Genomic DNA, 23,233 nt, shown 5'->3' with positions numbered 1-23,233 from the left:
ATTAGATGCAACAAATCTGATTTTTATCCCAGAATAAGGAGTTGGACATAGGCTGACTCAGAGGGAAGAAAGGATGGAACACACTCTGTACCCTTGGCCCCAACCCCCTTGCTGGGCTGCAGCTCCATCCCCTGGCATCCCTGGGCAGCTGGACGATGCCCATCAAGTCCTCACACGCTGCACCTTGGGCAGAATCCCCCCACCCGAGGCTGGAGCACCAAAAGCCTTCAAAAGCTGGTGCCCCCCTCAGATTAAGGCTGTGGGCTCTGCAGCAGGATGGCTGCAGGTGAGCACTGCTCGTGGGCACAGGGGGATCTGGGGGCCATAGTTTAACTGCTGAAACTCCACCTGCCCCGGGACACCTCTGCTCTGATCAGTCTGGGGCAAGTGAAGCTGTTCCCCCTCCCTGCTCTGAACACAGAGGCCCCTTCCCTCAAAAGCTCCATGCACCACTTGGAATTCACATCCCTATCAACTCAACGCAGCATCTAAGACCTGGCTCACCACAGCTCATTGGCAAACCCACCCCAAGGAGCTCTGGAGTAACAGAACCACACATGGCCGTGGGTGCCCACAGAGTTTATTGCTGCCCCCTCAGTAGAGGCGCTGGGGCTTCCCCATGGTGCTCTTGATGTACAGAGCTCGCACGTTCTGCCAGTTCTTCTTCAGCAGGGACACCAGGAAGTTGATGGCCAGGTGGATGTTGTAGACAAGTTCATCCTCTGTCATCTTCACGTGACCGACAGCCACAGCCAGACAGAGCACCTGGGGACATACACCAGGATAAGGTTTCACGGGCAGAGCAAAGGTGCCAACCTGAACTCATCTATGTGCTGGACTGTCCCATGGTCTGTCAGCTGGACACAGCTTCCCCAGCCCACCCATGGGGTTTTCCAGTGCCTGCTGCACCTGGCCTGTGGCTCCCTGTGCCTGTAGCCCCTGGATGCCACCTCTAACACACACAGAGCTGACTGGGAGAAGGTGGGAACATCACTGCCTCCCAGAGACAGCAATACTGGGAAGGACACGCGACACGCTGTGCAGAGCCAGCACCGGAGCAGGAGAAGTGTTAACTGCACTGGATTGTGCTCAGCACTGACATATCGAATCATCTCATGATCACTTGCTTCCAGATCTGTCAATGACAGAAAAATTATTCCTCCTTTCTGACTGGCAGCAGAGGTCTCCCTTTGCTGGAGGAAACACTCGAGGGCCACCTACAGTCCATCCCAGATATAGCAGAGACACAGAACTGCCTTGGAGAGGAAAAGCCCTGCTTTACCTTCTTCATCTGGAATTTAATGGTCGATTTGACCTCATCAACCTTAGCCACCAGGTTCTCGTTGTGGGTGAGCAGAGAAGGGAATTTCCCGGCTTTGTTCAGGCCTGGGCCCAGGATTCGAGGAATCTGCTTGATCAAGGACTCGGAAGCCAGGAAGGCATCGTATTTCTTAGCTGCAAGGAGAGAACTAGGGAGGTGAGGACAGACTCTGCTCCCACACTGAGCTCCCAGAGAGCAGCTCAGCCAAGCCTGCACAGCTCCACTTCCCCCAACAGACATTCCCACAGGGGCTGGTTTTACCAACAATCTATCAGGAATGACTGTCACAGCAGCCAGACCCCAGCCCCACTCCTGACACAGACTCCGAATGGCACAAAGCTCATTCCCTAAAGGAACTGTCCTTTGCTGAGCCCCAGGTGACACTGAACTCTGAGCTCTGCCAGGAGCCTCCTGCCACAGCCTGTGCACACCAGGATGGATGACCCATCTACGAGAGGCTTAGCCAACAGCCATAGTATCCCATGTCACTTCCTAACTGCACATGGTTCCGTGGCTGATCATGGATTGAGTGTCAAGTTCTTGTCTGCCTCAGAAACGTACCAAAGTGATTCTAGAGTTCTCAGGGAAGGAAGGATTTTCTCTCTGAGAGAAAAGAGACAAATTTTATTCTGTTCATGTAAGAACTGCAGGACTAAATCCCACTCTTGCCTCCAGCATTTCTCTGCTTTTGCTGCACTCCAGGTCCTTGACCAGAAAATCGAGGAACACAGCAAAGGGTGAAACTCTGTGACAGGCATGCTTTCCTATGTCCCTTCCTTCCTTCTGCAGGACAACCAGCCCCACTCCTGCCACACTGACCTGTCAGACCTGCACTGCCAACAGCCTGGGGGTTTTTCTGGGTAGTTTCTGGGCAGATTTTGGTACTCTGCTCAGCTTTCTATCCCTGGAGCTAACCACGACATGGAAATCTGAGATGACAGAAAACCTCCTGCTTACCCAGACCCCTCCCAATTTGGCTAAGGTACCCAGAGCCTGACCCACTCACCCAACTTCTTCACCAGCTTCTTGTTCTTGTTGAGCTTCTTCAGAGCTTCTATGTCCATGTGTGGGATGTCAACCGCTTTGGCCTCATCACAGTGCTGCTGGTCCCCCAACAGACAGACCGAGAACTTGGGCCGTGGCGTAGACTTCAGCCTGGGGATGGAAGGTCCGAGTCAGTGCCTTACCAGCACCGCTGCCGTGTCCCTGGAGCCAGCACGGAGACACCTTACCACAGCACGGGGCGTCCTGCACCGCCGCTCACCTGCCATCACAGCAGGCCGGTGGGGACAGCCCGGGGAGCTCCCACACCTCCCCTCATGTTTTAAGACCCAGGGTGAGGGTCCGTCCAGCCGCTCCCGCTGGGCCGGGGCGCTCTGGACTCCCCAAGCGGTTCGGCCCCGCGGCGGCCCCGGGCAGGGCCGGGCAGCGCCGAAGGCTGGGTGGGAGCGAGAGGATGGCGAACCTGACGGTGCCGGAGAACCGCTTGTCCTTCTGGGGGTCGTAGTTCTTGAGGCTGATCTGCAGCTCCACGGTCTCCACGAACCTGCGAGAGGCAGCGGGTGAGGCCCGGACGGGCGGGGGGAGGCCGAGGCCGGGCGCTACACGCCCGGTCCCGCCGCATCTGGGGCTCTTACTTGCGCTTTTTGGCGCGGCTGCCGTGCAGCACCTCCTTCACCGCTTCGTACAGGGTGTCCCGGGACACTTTGCTGCTGCGGGGGGAAACGGCAGCGCGGGTTCAGGGCAGGCCCCGCCCGAGGCGCGGCCCCGAACCCACCCCGGCCCCCGCGCTCTCCCTCCGCCATCGACCCCACTGCATCGACCCCCCCAAGCAGCCCGGGCAGCCCCGCGGACGGGGCGGACGGGGCGGACGGGGTGGATGGCGGCGGATGGCGGCGGCGGATAGCGGCGGCAGGACCAACCCACCTCATGGCGGCGGCTGCTCGGACCAAAGGGGCAGAACAGCTCCCGGAGCGCTATAAATAGGAGCGAGATCTCGCGAGATTTGGCCGCGCGGCGCCATGGAGGGAGCGGCGGCAGCGCAGAGCCACCATGTTGGGAGCGGTGGAGAGCACCGCCCTGCCCTGCCCGCATCTCCTTCCCTGTTAAACGAACAACCAAGGTCTCTTTGCCTCCTGTCGCGGACCACCAGGACAGGAGCTCGTCCATCGCTTCACAGCGCCTCTGGCTCCCCTGAGCAGCTGCCGGGAAGAAGACGGGGTGCGTCCGCTGCGTGAGGAGCGAGCTGGACAGGCTCCCCGCGGGCGGCAGTGCTGTAGAACACCGGCATTAGGCAGGTCCCGCTGGCGGCCCGCGCAGCCCCCGGCCGGGAAGGGCAAGGGAAAGCGGTGCCTCGCGGCTTCAGTGTTAACATCGCGCGTGCCCGCATTGGCCGCCTCACGGCGCGCGCTCCCCGAGCCGGCCCGGCCCGCCCCGGAACCTGCATTGCGGACGGGGTCGGCAGCGCGTTGCTGTGCGGGTTGCGGGGCCGGCCGCGGTGCATGTCGGTCCGGCGGCGGACCCGGGCCCGGCGGGTCGCTCAGGTCGGTGCGGGGGAGGCGATGGCGGCCGGGCCTCGGGGCTGCCCCAGCCCCCGGCACCTCGCGGGGAGAGCCCCTCCTGTCCCCCGCCACCCCCGGGCCCGCCGGCCGCTCCCCTCGGGCCCTGCCCTTCCCCGGTGCCGTCGCACCGCAGCCCGTACCGGAGGCTCAGCAGTGCAGGGCCGCCGCAGCCCAGGGGGAACGAACCCCGGCAGGACCCGCTGCAGCCGCAGAGGAGCCTCAGCCGGGTGCGGGGTGAGGCGTACTGAGGGGGCTCAAAGCCGAGCTCACCCCGGGCTGCGGCGGGGACGGACAGGGCGGTCCGACTTGTTCCTGCAAATCAGACGATTAAGTATTTGGCTATCTCAGAGATGGCTCAGGAAGAACCCACTGTAGCTGCTTTGAAAGATAATCTGTCAGCAGAGAGCCTCTTTAGCAAAATGTTCTTGTGGGGGCGTGGTGGTTTTAATATAATGTGCTTAGAGCCTGAAATACTGTTTCTCAAAAGGCTGGGAATTAGTCAGGAAAGGAAGGAGAGGAGGATGCTTCCAGGGATGAAGCTCATCATCCTGCCCCTGTCTCTTGCAGTACAGGACATGCTCAGCCTGTAGGTTCAGGCCTTATAGTACTTGGAAACCCTCCCTGCAGATCATTTGGAAGACGGGAAGGGCTTGAATGTGGCATTTGCACTGTCTCAAAGAAGAGTCTGTCAGTTCACTGGTGTGATTTTATATTTGTCTGTGGAACAGATTGTTAGCCCTGCCTGCCATTGGTGGGGGAAGGATGCAGTGTTGTCCATCTTAATCCTTTATAACCTCAAAACTAGTTTGAGGCCATTCAAGCCTTTCCTGGTGTGCAAAAGTGAGTATACATCTGAGGAGAGAAAATAAAATGGAATTGTTCTTTTTACTTAAGGCTTGCAGCAAAAAGGACGGCTCAGTGTCCCCCAGGCCCCTGGCTCTGGGCCCGGTGCTCCCGGCGGGATGGAGAGCCTGGGGCTGCCAGCAGTGACCCTCAGGGACGGCACCATGGCCTACCTGCAGCAGGCTGCCAGAGGTAACGGAGCCTCGGGCTGCCAGGGCTCAAAGTCTTTTTCTGGGGCTCAAATGAAAGACTTGCCAAAAGTGCCCTCACAGTGCATGAGCTGCCACACGTGTGTGGCCGCGTCACACGAGCAGCACAGGTGATTCTCTGTTGGATTTGAACAGAAGTCTGATATAAAAACAGAATTCAAATGTGCCTCTGTTGTGGAAATGAAGCTGTGGAGATGAGAGAGCATTTGCTGTAGACAATAAAGGTGCTGTTCAGACCAGATAAGCCTTGTTCTGTCTGGGATCACTGGGGGAAGCAGAGCTGATTCCGTGGCTTGGAGGGCTCTTTTCCACCAAAACTTGCCTTGGGCTGAGCAGGAGGTTTTCCTTCACTGGTGTGCACAGGGATTGGTTCACAACAGTGCATTTCTCACTCAGAGAGGTGCCAATTTCAACACTTTTCCTTACTTTGATGTGTGTGAGGTGCCCCTTTCTCCACTACCCACTGCTCCCAGAACAGGAGCATGCTGTTTCCCAGCCTGCAGAACAGGATGGATGAGCTGTGCAGCTCCATGTCCTGGGGGTTGCTCTCTTGCTTTCTTTTCTGTGAAAACTCACTGGAAGTTTATTTATATTCCACATGTGTAGAGCTGGACTGTCTTGGAACCACTGGGTTGTGTGACACCCCCCCAAACTTTGTGCTCCAGGTGAAACCAACCTGGATTTTACCTATTCAAGTGGATGGAGCAATGTCCTCTCTGCATCAAATCTTTGGGTAACTCAGTCATTATTACAGGATTGCAGAGAGTTAGGCTTTGTAAGATTTCAGTCTTCAGAACCCAACCCTGGCAGCATGTTAGGCCCCTTTAGGTACTGTAATTTTTTTCCAAGAGTTGATGCTCTGCCAAAGTAGAAAAAAAGAAATCTCCAGGCACTTGCTGATGCCAGTCAGAGCTCCCAGTTGATTTTTTTCTCCAGCACAAGTGTAATTGCTTTCTACTAGATTCCAAATGCTCAGCACACAATGTTCTTTCTGCTCCTTGGCACAAACTGCTGGGAGGGGCAGCTTGTCAACAAGTGATGCCTAAGGGTCTTTGTTGTGTGTCCTCCTCTCTAGGAAAGGGCAGCTCTGGCATTTCTGGGAAGTGAAGTGCCAGCAATCCGAGGGAAAGCTGGTCCCTAACAGCCTACAAGTGACAGTTTCTCCCTTCTGTGGGACTGGTTTCCTTGGGAAGCACGTGGGGCAGAGGGACTGGGCTCGGCAGTGCTGATGGGATGTTATAACTGTTTCAGGTGAAAAGCTGATTGAAGGACAAGTCATTGAACTTGAAGATGGGACCACAGCTTATATCCATCAGGTGACAGTTCAGAAAGGTGAGAACAATACATTCCTCTCTTTCTCTTTGGAAGGATACTGTAGATGTGGCTGCAGCTGTCAGTGCTCCAGCGCTTGGGCTCCTGTCAGCTCCAGTTCTCGCAAGTCCAGGGTTTGTGTAGGGCTTTTTTTGCTCGTGGTTTTGAGGCTGAATAAACAAGGGCATAGAATATGTGATTTCCTGCAAAGTTTTCAGCAATCTGTCAAGAAGATCAGTTTGGTGGAGGTGTCGTTTCACCTGTGGGCTATCTCTCCCCATTGTCAGTCTGACAGACCGCAAGCCCAGTGAGCTGTGTGCTGCTCCCAGACAGACTTTGTTTCATGTGGGAACAGTTGGACGGGAATTTCCTCTGAACTATGAGATAATATATTACTTTTGGAATAGGTGTTGGTGAAGGGCAGGTGGGGATTGTTGGAAGCAACGCCACCTTGGTCATTGACCCATTGGCCAATGTCACCTCCAAACTGATATGACATTAATCTGAGAGGTGATGGGAATTCATTTCATGTGGCAGGCAGCAGAGTGGCCCAGACCCAGGCCCCTCCCTGACCACGCTAAGATGCAAAAGGCCAGGTAGAAAGAGCTCGGTTGCTTTGGGCAGTCCTTCTTTACCCTCCCAAGCCTCTTGTGTGCCATCTCCCTCTTCTAATCTCAAAAGGTTGCTTGAAACCCACTTTTTATGCTTTTCCCCCCTTCATCCTCTTCACTGCCTCCACACGCAAAGTGAGAAGGGTTTTCCCTCTCATCCCTCCTTCCTCTGCCATGGGATATTTGTGTTACCTTTCACACATCCCTGTGCCAGAACCATCCTCCTTGTCTGGGATATAATCTGGCATTTTGAAACTGGGAAGGCACTGCACTAATGCTTTGAGCTAAGAAAGTGGCGAATCTGTGCATGAAGCCTTGAAAAATCTCATAATTCACATCAGAAGGGTTCAAATGGTGTCTTAAAACCTACAGTTGTGGTTGCCTTCCAGGGCAAGCAGGAGCCCTGTGTTCTCTCCCGGGAGCCTTAATGCTGCAGGGTTCAGGAACTGCCACAGTATTCCCTCCATCCTGAGTCCTCCAGGAAAATGTGTGGATGTTTCACTTCTCTTTTAGAGTCTGTGGCTTTGGAAGATGGTCAGCCAGTGGTGCTGGAAGATGGCAGCATGGCCTACATACACAGCACAGCTAAAGGTAAAGTGCTCCCTGCTCTTCACTTGGCAGCTGGAGCAGAAGCTACTATAGTGTCCCAGATTTCCAGGGCTGTGGGTGGCTGGGGAGGTGGAGCACTCTTCTGCCTCGCACTCAGCAGCTCTTTGCATTTGACGTAATTGGTTTCCTCTTCCAGACGGTTACGATCCTGGCACCTTCCAGGCCATCCAGGTGGAGGATGGTTCCACTGCCTACATCCACCATCCTGTCATCGTAGCACCTGGCAGCACCATCCTGGAAGTGCAGACAGGAACTGGGCTCGAGGAGTTAGCTGGGGAGGAGGAAGATGATGCCTTTGGTGTGGAGACCATGAATGCATTACAGCAGTACAGCAGTAAGGTGAGGGCACAGCGCTGCTCCCGTGGTTTGCCAGCAGCACCACGGGTTGGGGGCCACGCTTGGCCCTCCCTTCAGCAGTACTTGTGTATATCTGTCTTTCAGCAGTGCCAGCTTTGAGAGAAGCGGCTGGACAGGGCTCCAGGGCAAGTGCCACCACTGATGGGTGGCTGGCAGTTAGGGGCCCAGAACGGGGCCATTTGGATCTCATGGAGTGCTGGGCCTGCCACCCTTAACGTGCTACAGGCTTGGATTTGCGAAGAGAGGAGAGCTGCTGTGATACAGCCTTTGGCATGTCAGCAGTGGCTAAACTATGGCCACTGTCCCCATGGTGACAAAGACCTCAAAAAAACAAAACAGCTTTCGATCCTGAGGCGTTGTCACTGCAGTGTCCCACCTGAACATCCTGGGTGCTGCCATTTTCTCCCGTCTGCATAGCGTTGTGGAGATGGGGCTGCCAGCACAGTGCTGGCAATGCTCAGCTGGGCACAGACCTTCTTGCCATGGCCGGCCCAGCCCCAGCTCTCTGCAGAAGGGCGGGGTGGCACTGGCTGTCGTCTTCCTGCTTGGGTTGCTCTCGTGCTCCACACTGTACAGGGAGGCACAAGAGTGCCTGTGCTTCTTCACCCACAGGGGTCTGACAAGGAAGAGGAGGGAGTGACAGACACCTGCCGTATGAACCCTACAGACTCCAGCAACGTCCCTTCTCAGGTCTGAATTTTTCAGTGACTGGAACTAGGCTGAACTCCTCTTTGCCAGCGAATAATTAAAAAAGCGTTGGTGGCTTCTCTGCTGAGTTAGCAAATAGTAAGTGCACACTTCACAAATGAGCTGAGCAAAGCCCAGAGAGGGAGTTAGGTGTCTGAGAACCCCCAGTGAGCTGGGAGGTGGGAGTGGGAAATGCAGGTTTGTGGAGCTCTGTCACCTGGGCTGCACCGTGCGGGTACAAGCTTGTTTGTAGGAACATGTTTTTGGAGGATAACTGCAGGAGTGCATATGTATGGCAAGGAGGGAAATATTTGTGTGGGCTTGGTGAAGCCTGCTGTGGTGGCTTGCCGGATTAGTTCCTGTACTTGTCTTGGCAGGATTTGCAGGAGGAGGAGGTGCACAGCCATGGGAAGGGGCAGCAGGTCAGAAGCAGAGCTTTCCCCTGTGGGTACAAAGGCTGTGGCCGCCTCTACACCACTGCCCACCACCGCAAGGTAAAGCAGGTGACATGGCAGTGTGCAGGCCAGACGTATCCCAGGTTACAGTGCCAGGGTTCTGCATTCTGTACAGCTGTTTTCCTTCCTCCTTGCCTTGGTCCTCATTTTAATGACCCGTTCTTCCTTTTCCAGGTACATGAACGTGCTCACACAGGTGACCGGCCATATACATGTGACTTGCCAGGTTGTGGGAAAGCATTTGCTACAGGTAACAGCTTCTCTTTTGAGAAGATTTTGCTTTCTGTCCAACCCAAAATGCTGTTGAGCCTCAGCCCTGGCTCTGGTCCAGCAGAGCACAATGTCCAGAGCATCTAAAGCCTTCTGTGAGGGAACTACAGCATGGGAGCCTGCAGGACTTGATTGATTGTAGTCAGATAATGGTGGAAGTAGGGTTGAAAGTAGCGTTGGGAGCTGTTTGGATGTTTTTTCCCCCTTAGCTTTGCAGACACAGTACAGACACTCAAGTACATGAACTGGGGGGTGGTACACAGCTTATCATGGCATCTCCTTTTTGTTACAAAATTAATTGTGGTTTCTGTCCTGAACAGGGTATGGGCTGAAGAGCCACGTGAGAACACACACTGGTGAGAAACCATACAAGTGTCCAGAAGATATGTGTAGCAAAGCCTTCAGAACCTCTGGGGATCTACAGAAACACATCCGCACACACACAGGTGAGCAGCACAGGGGGAGAACTGCACTGCCAGTGAAAGGGTCTCCAGGGCATTCCAGGTAGCTGCATGGTAGCAGGGCTCATCCACATCACTCTGTCAATGCAGGTGAGCGTCCCTTCAAGTGCCCCTTCGTGGGCTGTGGCCGCTCCTTTACCACCTCCAACATCCGCAAGGTTCACGTCCGGACGCACACGGGCGAGCGGCCGTACACGTGTCCAGAGCCTGGCTGTGGGAGGGGCTTCACCAGTGCCACCAACTACAAGAACCACATGAGAATCCACACAGGTAGGAGGCAGCCAGCTCCTCCCAGCCAGCAGCAGGGAGGTCTGTGGGGCTGAGATGGGCGTTTCCAGGCCCAGCATTGCAGGAGTAGATCTGGGGGTGGCCAGGGAGTTAAAGCAAATAGTGGGAATTGCTTTGCTTCGTTGATTATTGTTCCACTGGTCCACCTCCAGCTATTTGCTCTGGTGGGGAATCCCTCCCTGGAGCATGAGGAGAGCGAGTGGGGGAAGCTGTGCTCTGTGGCCTCTGCCCTAGGAGAGAAGCCATACCTGTGCACTGTGCCAGGCTGTGGGAAGCGCTTCACAGAGTACTCCAGCCTCTACAAGCACCACGTGGTGCACACGCACTGCAAGCCCTACACCTGCAGCAGCTGTGGGAAGACGTACCGCCAGACCTCCACGCTGGCCATGCACAAGCGCAGCAGCCACGGCGAGCTGGAGGCCACGGAGGACAGTGAGCGGGCCCTCTTTGAGCAGCTGAGGCTGGAAGGTGAGCCCCCACTCCCCCATCACCTGCAGCAGGCTCAGGTCAGGTACAGCAAAGGGGGGAGAGGTGACAGCAAGAGCCTGCAGCTGCTCCCCTCTCAGACCCAGGTCTGTGCCATGGCCTCCTGCCTCCCTATCAAATCCAGATCTGTGTTTGATGGTCCTTGCTGTAAGTCACAGGTTGGGAGCAGGCCCCTGCCCATTCTATTAGTACAGGGAGAGGTAAAGGCCCTTCTTACCAGGCCATCACTGGGCTGGTGTCATCGTGATCTTGTGCTCTTCTGTGCTGGCCCTTGAGGCCACAGGCAGGTCCTGGGGCCCAGCATGTGCTTTCATGTTCTGATAATGCTGCTCTTCCCCTTCCCTGACCCAGTTGCTGCTGCTGACAGAGGCTGCCCGCTGAAGAGCCAGCAGATTGCTTTCCTGTCGGAGATGGAGGAAGATGAAGAAGATGATGTTGAGCCTACACAGGTCTCACTTATCTCTCAGGATGGGACAGAGCAGGTACAGACACTGACAGCCTCCAGCACATCAGGGACAGCAGTTATTATGTGAGTGAGATTCTGCCTCTACCCAGCTGCAGTGTTCTCTTCAGGGCCTTTTTTCAGCATAAAACAGACCCTGGGGCTCCATGGGCTCTGCCTGCTCTGAGGGATCCCTCCTACAGCCTCACCCACTGCTGTAGTCTTGGTTTGAAAGTGTCTCTGATCTAGCAGGGACAGTGCCTCTCCCTGCTAATGGGGTCTCCAGGTGTTTGCCCAGGCTTGTGTGCAGTGCCTGTCAGTCCTCAGCTCCCAGCAGCTCCCAAGATCTGCTGATGTAGGCTGGATTTGGAGATGTTTTGTCATCATTTGTATGCAGCAGTGCTTTTCTTGTACTTCCCTCCACCAGCTGCCCATGTGCTGAGTGGAAAAAACTCCCTTTTGTGGTACAGGGCAAAGGAAGCAGCTGCCAAAAGTGACTTGTTTCCTCTTAGCCTGAGATGCTTCTGCTGCCACAACGCACAAGCTGTCCTGTACAGCCTGGAAAGAAGAGGCTGAGTGGGGAGGGGAGCTGTGGTACAAGCAGGGAGGGCTGGAGACCCAAGCTCCGAGTTCTCTGTCATCAATTCTGTCCATGACCCTGGGCAAAGTCCTTGGAGTTCTCTGTGCCCTGGGTCTTGGGGGGAGACTGTTTCATCCTTGCCCAGACCTTTGCATTGCTAAACTAGGGAGTTGTCTAAGACTCCCTGAGCATCCACTGTCATCCCCCAGGTCAGTCTGTCGCAGGAAGAGCTGCGGGCCCTGGGCAGTTCCATCAGTGTGGTGACACAGAGCGGGGCCCTTGCCGTGCCCAAGGGAGAGCTGGCAGGTGACACTCGCACCGTGACTGTGGCCAACACCGATGGCACCAAGACGCAGGGGGTACAGACAAAACTGGGACCTTTCCTGTTCTCTGCTAGAAAGGAGCTGCATTTTCTTTTAAAACATGATTGTTTTTTATCTGATTTTCCTAGGTGACCGTAGTCGCTTCTGGGGCAGTCGTGTCAGAGGAATCCGCCGTTGCCCCTCTCCATCATCAGCAGGTGGCATTGCTGGCCACTGCCCACGGCACCCACATCACTGTGCAGGTACCACACATGGTGCAGGCTCCTGCCATGCACCCCTTTGCTCCCCAGCCACCTACTGCCCACAGCACTTGCCCTCTTGCCCTGCTGCATTGCTGCTTGCCCAGAGGGCTTGCTTCTTAATTCCCAGATGCCCTGCATACAGAGGACAGCACAGGGACGTGCTCCTGGGATTGCAGAATGCTCTTGTGTAAGCAGCCTTTCTGCATCACGGCCACGTCTGCCCCTCTGCTTCACACCTCTGTCACCGCCCCCTTGCCCCCCTGTCCTTCTGAGGGCTGCCCTGAGATGCCTTTTGGGGGTTCAGCACTCACTATCTCTCTCCCTTGCCTCCCCCAGCTGGAAGAGCAGCAGAGCCTGGAGGAAGGCGTCAGCATGGCTGCAGCAGTAATCCACTGTGGACCGGTGACGTCTGACACAGCCGTATCTGAGAAAGGGAGCTGAGGTCGGCAGAGCTGCTGGGGCAGGGGGAGAGGAGCCCTGGCCTGTCATGGGCGGAGGCAGTGGGTGCTGCAGGGGGACACGGGGCAGGGACATGTCTGAGCCAGCACCTGCCCCGCACGGGCCGGGAGGGCTGACAGGGCAGCGTGAGGCTGCTGAAGCGACCCCGTGCAAAGGGCTCTTCTCTCCAAGGAGGGAGGGCAAAGATACTGGACTGCTGCCTTCTCCTGGAGGTTCTGCTGGAGCCTCTCCTGGGCTCTGAGCAGCAGCCCTGTTTTCAGAGAAGCACTTCCTGCCCTCTACCTCTAGGAATAGTCCAACAGCTCCCCTTTCCTGTCCACCCCTCCAGCTCAGGGACAAGTGGGCAGCATGTGTATGGAAGCAACAAAGGCCCATCAAAGCAAGCCCAGGCTGTCCTGGGCTCGGTGTCAAGGGTGACCAGTACCTGCCATTGGAGCCAGCGCTCTGACAGCAGTTCTCCCATCTCTTTGTCACATTCCACTCTCAAGCAAGCTTCCGTGGCTGACTCCTTGGCTGCAGAGCAGAGCAGCCTGCACTTCTCGAGGGCTGAGCTAGACCTGAATGTAAATGTTGAGTTGAAATAAAAATAAATTAACAATTAAAAGCAGCCCCCTTCTCTCTGGTGGAGGCTGGGAGGAGGTGATCCATGTTACTGTTTTGCAGCTGTAGGGATTAAAGAAATTGAGGAGATTTGTGGAATTGACTGAATGTGTCCTGCCAAAGCAGCGACTGTCCCAGAGGACGGCAGGGAACAGGGTGAGCTGTACTCTCTGAGCCCCCACCATGTGGCTTGGGGGGCTAAGAAGTGTCTCTAAAATCTCAGATCAGGTTTTGGGTCTTCCAGGGACCCCTGCAAGCCCAGATTTACGGAACTGTGTCAGTGAACACATCTTACAGGCCCCTGAGCTGGGGAGAGAGACTTGGGCAGGTGCCCTCAGCCCTTCCACTGCCCCAGGCACTGGGCAGAGAGAGCCAGCACGGGAAGCACCATAGAACCATTTTGGCTGGAAAAGACCTTTGAGATCGTTGAGTCCAGCTGTAAACCTGAGCCCAGTGCAGGATCCCGGCAGTCAGGTGGATCATTTTCTGGACGTCCCCGAGGAGTTCGCAGAGGAAGAGGTTTCTGCGGGCACGGAACGGGCACGGAACGGGCACAACCCGGGAGGGCGCAGCACGCTGGGTCTCCCCACACCTGCCCTGATGCGATTGATCGCAAAACTAGGAGAGCTGGAGCCGTTCCAAAGCGCAGCCCGTGCTCCCGCTGCGAGGGGAAGCTCTGCAGCTCAGTCCCGGGAGGGGAAGCTGCTGCTTGAGCCAGGGAGGAGATTTCTCTCCCCAGAGCGCAAATGCCGACGGAGCGTTTGATGTGTGGGCCGATCCGAGCGCAGGGTCCGTGAGCCCCGGCGTTGCGGGGAGCGGAGCGGCAGCGATGGGGCGCGGGGGGTTCCCGGGGAGCCCCGGGCGGGCGGCGCTCCCGCCCCGCGTCCCGCCCGCCCGGGCGGCGTCCAGGAACCGGATCCGCGGGCTCGGCAGAGCCGCCGCCGGCAGCCATGGACCTGCGAGCGGAGCTGCTCAAGTCCATCTGGTACGCCTTCACCGCCCTGGACGTGGAGAAGAGCGGCAAGGTCTCCAAATCCCAGCTCAAAGTGAGTTCCCGGGGGCTCGGGCGGCCCCCGCGCGCGGCTGGAGGGTGGGCGGCGAGGGGCAGAGCAGGTCCAGGGCTCTTTGCATCCCCTCACCTTTCCACGGAGGAATTGTTAAATATTGAGATCGGTAAGACCTTGCTGTTGCCTCCGTACTGATTCTGGTAAAGTTCTCGAGCTCTGCATCATCTCCCTTTAAAAAAAAAAAAAAAAGAGGGAGAGGTGGGAGCTCATGCTCAAGTATGTTTTCTAGGTGAAAATGAGGAGAAATCTAGCTTTTAGTTCTTTACATTTTCTTACGTTTTTTATGGCCAACTAACAGCCCAAACTCAGTTTATATTTTCTTGCTTGCCAGAGCACCTGCATTTCTGCTTCCTGCTGAGCCAGTGGGTCGGGAGGTAGGGGCAGCTTGTTTTAAAACTAAAACTAAAACACAGTGGTGTGGCCAGAAATAACAAGGCGTTTTTAAAAACTCTCTGCTTTCCCCTCTCCCCCTGCTTAGCAGCTTTCAGAGGGCTCCTTGCCCTTAGCCCTTCATCAAACCCATCACGACTTTAAAAATCTTTTTGCCTGCCCCCAGGCCGTGGTTGGTCGAACCTGCCAGGGAGCCCTTGGCTTCGACAGTAATTATTGATTTTTTTTTTACTTTGCACGTGGTGGGCCTCATTTTTGTTGCCATGTGAGCGTTCCCTTGGTTCTTAGGCTGGCACCAGGGTTGGAAATGCTGGTCAGCATCAGGGGCTGAGATGAGAGGAGAGACCTGAGCAGAAGAATGCCAGGCACAGGGAGGTGTTGCGTCAGGACTTGGCAGCTGCTGCCAGTTTGTGAGACCAGTTGTGAAGTGCTGCAAAGAAAGCCCTTTTCCACTATTTCCTCTATTTTATAGGGTTTCCCCGGAGACAGACTGCAGGGAAGGTGCTGCACTTGGTGGGGAGGCATGTTTTGCCCCAAAATTAAGAGTTTGTTTGCAGGAATCTGGAGGGAAAGTAGCAGGAGTCAGATGACTCCTGCTCAGCCATTGCCTCTGCAGCAAAGAGCCTTCTGCTGCTCCCCAGAACTCATAGCATGTGTCCTGCGAGCCACACTCACCTGCTAAAACTGTAGAAATAGCTGAAGGAATTAAGGAAAATCCCAAAGTAGGCCAGAGCTTAATTCCCTCTGCTAATCCCTGAGAGGGGCTGCTGTGCCCCCCTCACAGCATCCCCTGCACCCATGCTCGGGGTCTGGAGCCCAGCCCACGCGTGTGATGGACCCAAAAGCGCCAGTGTGAACACGTGCAGTGCTTGTCTTGAGAGATCTTTATCACCAGATATGATGCTGAGGCCACAGAAACCCTCAATTTATGGCAATTTCCTAGAGAGTTTGTGCAAGGGGGGACAGGGGCTGCAAACCGTCGTGTAGGGGCTGCAGGGATGCTGGGGATGGTGTGTCCATAGCAGCTGTACCCAGAGGGGAAGGGAACTTTCCTCCTTGCTGTTCTCCCCCAGCCTTCAGTGACAGGACAGGTTGGTGGTGGGTTGAGCTGCACCATTGAATGATGAAGTTCAATTCTGGATAACCTTCCACCTGCCTCGAGGCCTGGGAGAGCTCATTTCCATCCCCAAATACGCTCAGGTTTGCCCCAGCCTACCCAGGCCAGCAGCAGCATTTTTGTCCATTCAGTGCAGAAGGAATCCGAGGTCTTGCAGGCCTGATTAATAAAGTGTTGAAGCCACAGTGGCTGAGCACTCTCCAAACCCCTCCTGAGCTGTGCTTTGCTCCTCACCCGGGTGTGTTGCTGCATGAAGGGTCTTGAACAAGGGTGGGAGAAGCAGCGGCGTTCACAGGGTTTGCACCTGCGGAAAGGAAGCAGTCCCAGAACTGGGTGGGATTGTGCTGGCACATGGGCAGTGTCCCAGCGGGAGCTGGGGCTGAACTCCAGCCTCGCTCCAGCCAGTTGCTGTAAACATATTGGGGTTTCCAGTGTGATGGTGCAGCTGTGGGAGCCGTTGGGCTCCTTGCAGGGGCACTTCTCCGCAGGCGAGTGTGTGCAGACACTGTGAGTGTGGGTGTGTGTGTGCACAGGAAGGAAGGGCAGCTTGCGGTGGAGTGCTGCGCGCCGAGCGAGGTCGGGTAGTTTTGTTCCCAGTGCAGGCACACGCCAGCCCTGCTCCTGGAAAAGGATTTATCCTCTCGGTGCCATTGCATCCTCCCTGGCTGAGCAGAGGGAGCTGCTCCCCGTCTCTGCGGATGCGGGCTGGGATGTGGGGTGTGTGCCTTCAGTGTGGCTGTGCGTGGCTGGAGCAGGAGGCGGGAGCCACCGAGCACTGTCCTGGTGCTTTTCAGCACCTCTGTTCACAGGTGATGGGGATCGTGACAGTGGCTCCCTACTGTCATGTTTTTCCCCTCCAGTCTCTGTTTCAGAGCCTGGGAGTGTTTCCCACCTCTGCTCTGTCCAGTCACCCCACCGTCGGCCAGGCTGGGGCTTTCCTCCCAGTTTGTCCAGTGACAGCTCTGCGAGCGGAGGAGCTGTGGGTCACGGTGTGCCAAGGTGGACAGAGGGGCTTGGGGTTCTCATCATGGACGGGGGCACATGTGAAACCTCCCAGGGCTTTTTAGGGATGCTGTGAGAGGTGTGAGGGATGGGGACGAGGGCCCACATTGGAAACAGGGAACAGGATGCGATTCCCGAAGTTTCAGTCCATCCTGATGGATTTGTTAGCCTTCAGGACATCTCAAAGGATGTCCAGGGTGTTCCCAACCCTTTCCAGTCCTGTGCAGACCCCAGGGCTGCACCAACCCCAAAAGGTGCAGCTGTAGCAACAGTGCTCAGGGCTGCAGCCCTGGTGTGTGAGCACAGGGCGGAGTCCTGCTGATCCCATCAGTCTGGAGGGTGGAAAAGAGAAAGAAAATCTGGTTGAGCAAGAACCATCTCCAGCTGCAGCAGCCCAGCGTGGCCTCCGGCTCCTCTCCTGCTGGGAGGAAATTTCCAGCCCTGCACAGAGGAGTAGGGATGCTGTGCCCTCTCCTCCAGGCCTTCTCTTCAACCCTTGGCCAGCTGCATCCGCAGATCCTGGTGCAATGGGGCAGGGTCAGTCTGGGATGCTCATTTAGTCATCTCCTACTTCTGGGAGGTAGAGGCAAGGAGAGCACTGCCTGTCTGGCATCACAAGCTGGAGATGCTGGTGATGCTCGTGGACAGCCTTGCTTTGAGCTTTCCAGCACATGGGAAATTTGGGAGCTTCCAAACACCCTTTGTTTTGTGGAATTTGAACAAAAACGGGCTGTTGGTGAGACTCGTGGAGTGTTTCTGCAGATGGTGCATCTTCAGATCTCCATTGTCTGCTCCCATTCCAGACAAAACTTTTTCTTAGTTTCTATTTTCATGTTTCCATCTTTCTGTGCCCCCTGGCAGACAGCCGCTGCTGCCAGGCTGGGCCATGGTTGTACCAAACACGTGGCTCGGGGTGGCTTATCAGCTTTTCTAGATCAGAGCAAGTCCTGTTTTCTCTGAGAGGTTTGAAACAGCTCTTTTAAAAAAAAAGTTCCTGATGTGCGAAGAAAAGTAACTAATGTGAAAAAATGCTTAATTTTTGCCTGTTTCTAAATGATTCTGTAAGGTTTCAATTTGGGAATGATGCCCCGTTCTCTGCCAAACCCAAACTCTGCCTCAGTGCTGTGGCTGCAGGGAGGTCACAGGGCATAGTGGGTGTGGGGATGGCACCACAGAGGTGTGCTGGGGCAGGGCTGGAGGTTGTTCACCTTCTCACCACCCCTTGTGCTTGGCCAGGTGCTGTCTCACAACCTGTACACGGTGCTGCGCATCCCCCACGATCCCGTGGCACTGGAAGAGCATTTCCGTGATGACGATGATGGGCCAGTGTCCAGCCAGGGCTACATGCCATACCTGAACAAGTACATCCTGGATAAGGTGAGCCCCTTGGCCTTGGAAGGGGGGACACAGTGGTGCCTGGGCTGCTCCTGCATCACACGGGAGCCCAATGGCTCCACTCTCCACAGCTCACAGGAGGTCACATGCCTTGATGGGTGGAAAAAGGGTGCAGAGAGATGGGGAGCACTCAGGTGAATACCAAAACAAGTGAGAAACGTTTAATTCTCAATGTCTCCTTGGCAAGGATGAAGTCAGCCCTTTCCATCAAAGCTCTGGATGCAGCAGTATCTCTGCCCATGTTTCCTGCAGGGCGCAGAGAGAGAAACTGGCCACTTTTTCCTCTCTAACCCTGTTCAAATTTGGGGTGTGACATCATTTGGCAAAGAGGAGAGAGAGGAGGATGAGGTGCCAGGAGAGGAGCAGAGTTGGGGTGGGCATGGGCTTTCTCCCTTTTTTCAGTAATTTAAACACACCTTTGTCTAGTACAGCCACCAGTTTGTCCATGGGTGCTGTTTCCTCCAGGCGTTCGAGGACTGGCAGCTTTCTTCCACTGTGTGCTCACAGAAGGGGGCCAGAGCTGGGTGCAGTAACCCTTTGTTCCCCTGGCTCTCCTGGCAGTTCTCTATGGGTCTCCATGCCCATCTTTGCCTTGCCTGGAGCTGGTCAGGAGCTGCCCAGTCTGGTCCAGCAAAGCTAATCTTGGCTGCAGGGATCTGGTCTGCAGCGAGTGAGGGCAGAGGCTTCCCCAGCTCTCTCTGCCCAGGGCAAGAGCTGCCCAAGGTCAGCCCAGCCCAATCTTCCCATCACAAAGTGGCCAAAATCCTTCTAGTTTCCCATGTGGTTCTTTGGGAGATGATCTTTAAACCCCTTTTTCTGATTCACCATGGTTAATAAAATCCCAGAAGCAGCCTGAGAAGGGGAAGTGGATTTTCCTAGTAAGAGAGGCTTTTAGCTTTTGCCACCCACCCGAAGGTTTTCCTCCAGCTCTACTGCCGCAGGCTGCAGTTTCCTCCTGTGCTGGCAGCATGTGGCTCCTACAGCTGGGATGGAGCACCCAGGGACAGCCAGGGCTCCTCACACATCACAGTTCACCCATCTTCACCAAACCTGCTGTGTGAGGCTGCTTGCAGTGCCAGGACATGGTTACAGAAGCTCACAGACAGCAGTGGGGCCGAGGCTGGTGGAGGCATCGTTCCTGCCTCCACTGCTGCCTGCCCTCAGGCCAGCACTTCCCTTCGCTCCCTAGTTCCTCTTTATGGTGGAATGGGATAAAAAGAGACCTGAAGCTGTGGAGGCACTGGGGAGGTTGAAGAGCACCACACTGCTGCATGTACTGCACCACAGGTTTTCTGCTGGTGCTCCAAATCACCCTGTGCTTCTCACTGGCAGGGACAAGAGATTTTAGGAGTGAGAGTTTCTTCCCGCTAGCACTTCCCCCTCAGAACCCCTCTCCATAGCCCTGCAGCTCCCTTCTCACCCTCAACTCCTGCCCACAGGTGGAGGAAGGTGCTTTTGTCAAAGAAAACTTCGATGAGCTCTGCTGGACCCTCACAGCGAAGAAGAACTACAAACCTGACCGGAACGGGAATAGCGTTGTATCCCACCAAGATGCTTTCAAGCTCTGGTGTCTCTTCAACTTTCTGTCTGAAGACAAATACCCTCCTGTCATGGTGCCAGATGAGGTAGGACTGCCTGTCCCCCCATCCCTGTCCTCCCAGGGCTCTGTGCTCTGGCAGAGCCCTCTTTGGGGGTAACACATCCTGCTATCGCTTCCTGGCACGTCCCACCACATCCTGCAAGATGTGGTGCTCCAGGGGGTGAGAGAGAGCAGGAAAGAGGTGGGAGGAGGGGGGCCTGCTATGCCCACAGCCACCCCCTCTGCCCACGGAGAAGGGAGTGACTTGGGAGCATCTGGGAGGACCCCTCCAAAATGCTGGAGCCTCTCTCACCTAGAGGGCAATGGCAGAGCGGAGCTGTCTGTCCCTCTCTGTGGCCACTGCCGCCGGGTGCTCGGCCCCTGCCCGGCATCCACAGTGTTAAGGGTGAGGTACCAGCCAAAGCAAAACCTCTGCCAGTAATCTCCAAATCTCCAAATTCCACAGAATTTATCGGGGGAGGTTCTCCCTTCTCCAGGGTCAGATGAAAGCCCCATGAGAAGGGGGGCAGATCTAGGGAGGAGGCACAAGCATAGAAGCCAAGAACAGGCATCAGCAGAAGGAACTTAGCTGGGCAAGCAACTGCTGTTGGCTTCTACCCCATCGACATCCTGAGATCAGCAGAAAAGTAAAAAAAACTCCATAAAACAAGAGGACAAAAAAAAAAGGCAAGAAGGGCTGTGCTGCGCAGACGTAGGAGGGCAACCACACTTCCTGCACCCTGCAAGAGGTGTTTCCTGTTCCCCAGACCATGACAAACTGAACCATCCTTCTGCTTACAGGGCTGAGCAAGCGCATTCACTGCTTGCCCTTCTCCTAGTTAAATGACATTAAAAATCCAGCTGGGGGGGGAACCTGCTGTGTGTCACCTTCCTGTGTGGCTCCCTGCAGTCACCCACCTGCCTCAATCCCCAGATCGTGGGCAGAGGAGAGCTGGCAGCAAAACTTAAGCTGAAATAAGTCTTCCCCACATCATGTCAACCATCTTACCTCTTTTTAGAAACACTTTACTTTCAGTTTCAAAACGATGCTCCTTTGGGTCCTGTCCCCTTGCTCCTCCCAGTGATTTTGGAAATCAAAGTGGTGCTGAGCTCAGGGCTGTGCTCTGAGACACTGACCTTGCAGGCTGTGTGTGGGGTCCAGCAGTGCTGGCCTGTTCTCCCTCAGGCTCTTGGCTGCTGCAGAGTTTTCTTACTCTGCAGACAAACCAGCCAAAACATCTCAGCCTTGGGGTTAAAAAGGAAAAACCTCCCAACAGTGGTCAAGCTCTAACCCAGTGCCAACCTCCTGAGCCAGCCTGGTGCCTAGAATGCCTTGGCCATGACCTCAGCCACTGCAACCTCTGGGATCAGGGTCCTGCATCTCCAAGCTGGAAAGAGAGGCGGTCTTGGGCTCTCCAAAAGGGGTCGGTGGGGTGGGAACAGCTCTCACTTCCCCACATCCCTGAGTTTCCCCATCCCCACAGGTGGAGTACCTGCTGAAGAAGATCTGTACGGCCATGAATGTGGAGCTGAACTCCTGTGAGCTGGATGACTACCTGTCCCAGGAGCCGCAGGGGCAAGAGGGGCTGACGGTCTGGCAGTTCCTAGACATGGTGAACTCAGGGCGGTTCCTGCGAGGCATCGAGCAGGAGGCCATCAGCATGGCCGTGGAGGAGGTGTACCAGGAGGTCATCGAGGATGTGCTCAAACAGGCAAGGAGCCCACATGTCCTGGGGCACGAGCCCTGTCCTGCCCCCATCCCCAGTTTTGATCTGTCTCTCGTGTACAGGGATACCTCTGGAAGAGGGGCCAGCTGAGGAGGAACTGGTCAGAGCGGTGGTTCATGCTGAAGCCCAGTGTCCTGTCCTACTACATGAGCGAGGAACGGAAGGAGAAAAAGGGGAGCATTGCGTTGGACAAGCACTGCTGCGTGGAGGTACAGCCAGGGCCACTCGTCAGCCTGGGGACAAGAGACCTGGGAGATCCCCTTCAGACCCCAGGAAGGCAGACCCAAGAACACACAATTTTACATCCAGGAGCACTGGAGCCAGGGGGATGAGGTGGGGTACAAGGGTAACACCGTCCTGTGTCCTCACCCTGCAGGTGCTGCCTGACCGGGATGGGAAGAGGTGCATGTTCTGCGTGAAGACCTCCTCCCGCACCTACGAGATGAGCGCCTCCGACACCCGGCAGCGCCAGGAGTGGACGCTCGGTCCGTGCCCACCCCACGCCCCTTCCCCAGCTTCCCCGTGCCCCCCTCCATGTCCCCACTGACCGTGGCCTCCCTCTCCAGCCATCCAGACGGCTATCCGGCTGCAGGCTGAGGGAAAGAAATCCCTGCACAAGGACCTGAAGCAGAAGCGACGGGAGCAGCGGGAGCAGCGGGACCAGCGCAAGGCAGCCAAGGAGGAGGAGACGCAGCGGCTCAAGCAGCTGCAGGAGGAGAAGGAGAGGAAGCTGCAGGAGCTGGAACTGCTCAAGGAGGCCCAGCGGCAGGCAGAGATCCTGCTGCAGGAGGAGGAGCAGCGGCGGAGGCAGCAGCACGAGGAGATGCAGAGGACCCTGGAGATCCAGCTGCGGGAAGCTGAGCAGGTGGGTGCACCCTGTGGAGAGTCCTGCCAGGGCTTCATTGCTCATGGGGTGGGTGCTTCCTTCCCCTTCCCTTCCCTGGGGCAGCCTTTGGACAGGCCTGAGATTCCTGCAGAGCAGGAGATGGGGACAACCTGCCCCAAGGGTATGTAGGGGGGCAGTGAGAGACAAGTGCTGGTGCCAGGCTGGCCAGGGAGCCCATTTCTGACCTCACAGCCAGCACTGGCTCCAAATGATGCAGCCTGTCTCCTGAGCAGGGAAACAGCTTTGCTTTGGATCACTTGCTGCGGGCTCTCCCTGTTTTGGGAGATGTCAGGCATCCACCCCGGGATGCAGGACTAAGGGGTTCTGGAGACAGTGGTGGTGGCCCAGCCAGCCACCCATGCTGACGGCTCCTGTCCCTGCGGCAGGCTCGTGCCTCCATGCAGGCAGAGATGGTCCTGAAGGAGGCAGAGGCAGAGCGTCAGCGCAAGCGCATCCTGGAGCTGGAGGCCATGCAGGAGCGGCTCCAAGAGGCCCTGCAGCAGGAGGTGAAAGCTCGGCAGGATGAGGAAGCCGTGAGATATGCGCAGGCCAGGTAGGACTGGGGCATCCCTCCCCTCCTCAACCAGCCCCGCTCCCAGGGCAGCAGCTGTGCATGGGAATGTGCTCCCTAGGGTAGCTCAATTCTCCTGGGTACTGAGGTGTGCTGGTGACTTCCCAGTATGCTGGCAGGGACGGGGGAAGCTGGTGGATGAAGTGGCAGAGGGACATTCTCACCTCTTGCTCTTCATTGTCAGGCTACTGGCTGAGGAAGAGGAGAAACTGAAGCAGCTGATGAAGCTGAAGGAGGAGCAAGAGGAATATATCATCAAAACTCAGCGGGAGAAGCAAGTCCTCAAGCAGAGCATCACATCAGTGCCACATCCCTTCGTGTGGTAAGCCCCAGGGGACTTCCCAGCCCCCCTGGAGCCACCTCCGTACTGGGGAGGACACAGCA

At 56.1% G+C, this 23,233-nt stretch overlaps 3 protein-coding genes across 5 annotated transcripts in view; 2 read left to right on the top strand and 1 right to left on the bottom strand.

Annotated features, from left to right (window-relative positions):
* Positions 1-562: 562 nt before the first annotated feature.
* RPL10A (ribosomal protein L10a) lies at positions 563-3,307 on the bottom strand. The gene is made up of 6 exons (XM_017835762.1): positions 3,248-3,307; positions 2,959-3,033; positions 2,787-2,867; positions 2,328-2,476; positions 1,283-1,455; positions 563-765 (listed from the first exon to the last, which is right to left on the bottom strand). The coding sequence occupies exons 1-6, from the start codon at positions 3,250-3,252 to the stop codon at positions 595-597; spliced, it is 654 nt and encodes a 217-aa protein (XP_017691251.1). The 5' UTR covers positions 3,253-3,307; the 3' UTR covers positions 563-594.
* A 17-nt stretch (positions 3,308-3,324) lies between these two features.
* ZNF76 (zinc finger protein 76) lies at positions 3,325-13,170 on the top strand. 3 transcript variants are annotated; one of them, XM_017835741.1, is made up of 15 exons: positions 3,325-3,541; positions 4,777-4,917; positions 6,186-6,266; positions 7,370-7,447; positions 7,602-7,804; positions 8,435-8,512; positions 8,887-9,003; positions 9,139-9,214; positions 9,555-9,680; positions 9,786-9,965; positions 10,218-10,451; positions 10,821-10,951; positions 11,701-11,850; positions 11,943-12,056; positions 12,393-13,170. In XM_017835741.1, the coding sequence occupies exons 1-15, from the start codon at positions 3,343-3,345 to the stop codon at positions 12,495-12,497; spliced, it is 2,013 nt and encodes a 670-aa protein (XP_017691230.1). In that variant the 5' UTR covers positions 3,325-3,342; the 3' UTR covers positions 12,498-13,170. The 3 variants fall into 3 exon arrangements, with proteins under 3 accessions (XP_017691230.1, XP_017691231.1, XP_017691232.1); XM_017835742.1 differs by lacking the exon at positions 11,701-11,850; XM_017835743.1 differs by lacking the exon at positions 3,325-3,541 and having other exon boundaries at positions 4,134-4,917.
* Positions 13,171-14,030: 860 nt separating this feature from the next.
* Positions 14,031-23,233, top strand: part of DEF6 (DEF6, guanine nucleotide exchange factor) — a 10,602-nt gene continuing 1,399 nt past the window's right edge. Inside the window, exons 1-9 of the mRNA XM_017835744.1 lie at positions 14,031-14,161; positions 17,928-18,068; positions 19,526-19,711; positions 21,150-21,377; positions 21,455-21,601; positions 21,769-21,877; positions 21,959-22,257; positions 22,665-22,831; positions 23,034-23,139. Coding sequence (XP_017691233.1) covers positions 14,066-14,161; positions 17,928-18,068; positions 19,526-19,711; positions 21,150-21,377; positions 21,455-21,601; positions 21,769-21,877; positions 21,959-22,257; positions 22,665-22,831; positions 23,034-23,139 — 1,479 coding nt within the window. The 5' untranslated portion in view covers positions 14,031-14,065. The remainder of the gene's footprint in view (positions 14,162-17,927; positions 18,069-19,525; positions 19,712-21,149; positions 21,378-21,454; positions 21,602-21,768; positions 21,878-21,958; positions 22,258-22,664; positions 22,832-23,033; positions 23,140-23,233) is intronic.

This window comes from Lepidothrix coronata, unplaced genomic scaffold, assembly GCF_001604755.1.
Source record: "Lepidothrix coronata isolate B3197 unplaced genomic scaffold, Lepidothrix_coronata-1.0 Scaffold263, whole genome shotgun sequence".
Classification (NCBI taxonomy): Eukaryota; Metazoa; Chordata; class Aves; order Passeriformes; family Pipridae; genus Lepidothrix; species Lepidothrix coronata.
This window is presented reverse-complemented; position numbering and strand designations above follow the sequence as displayed.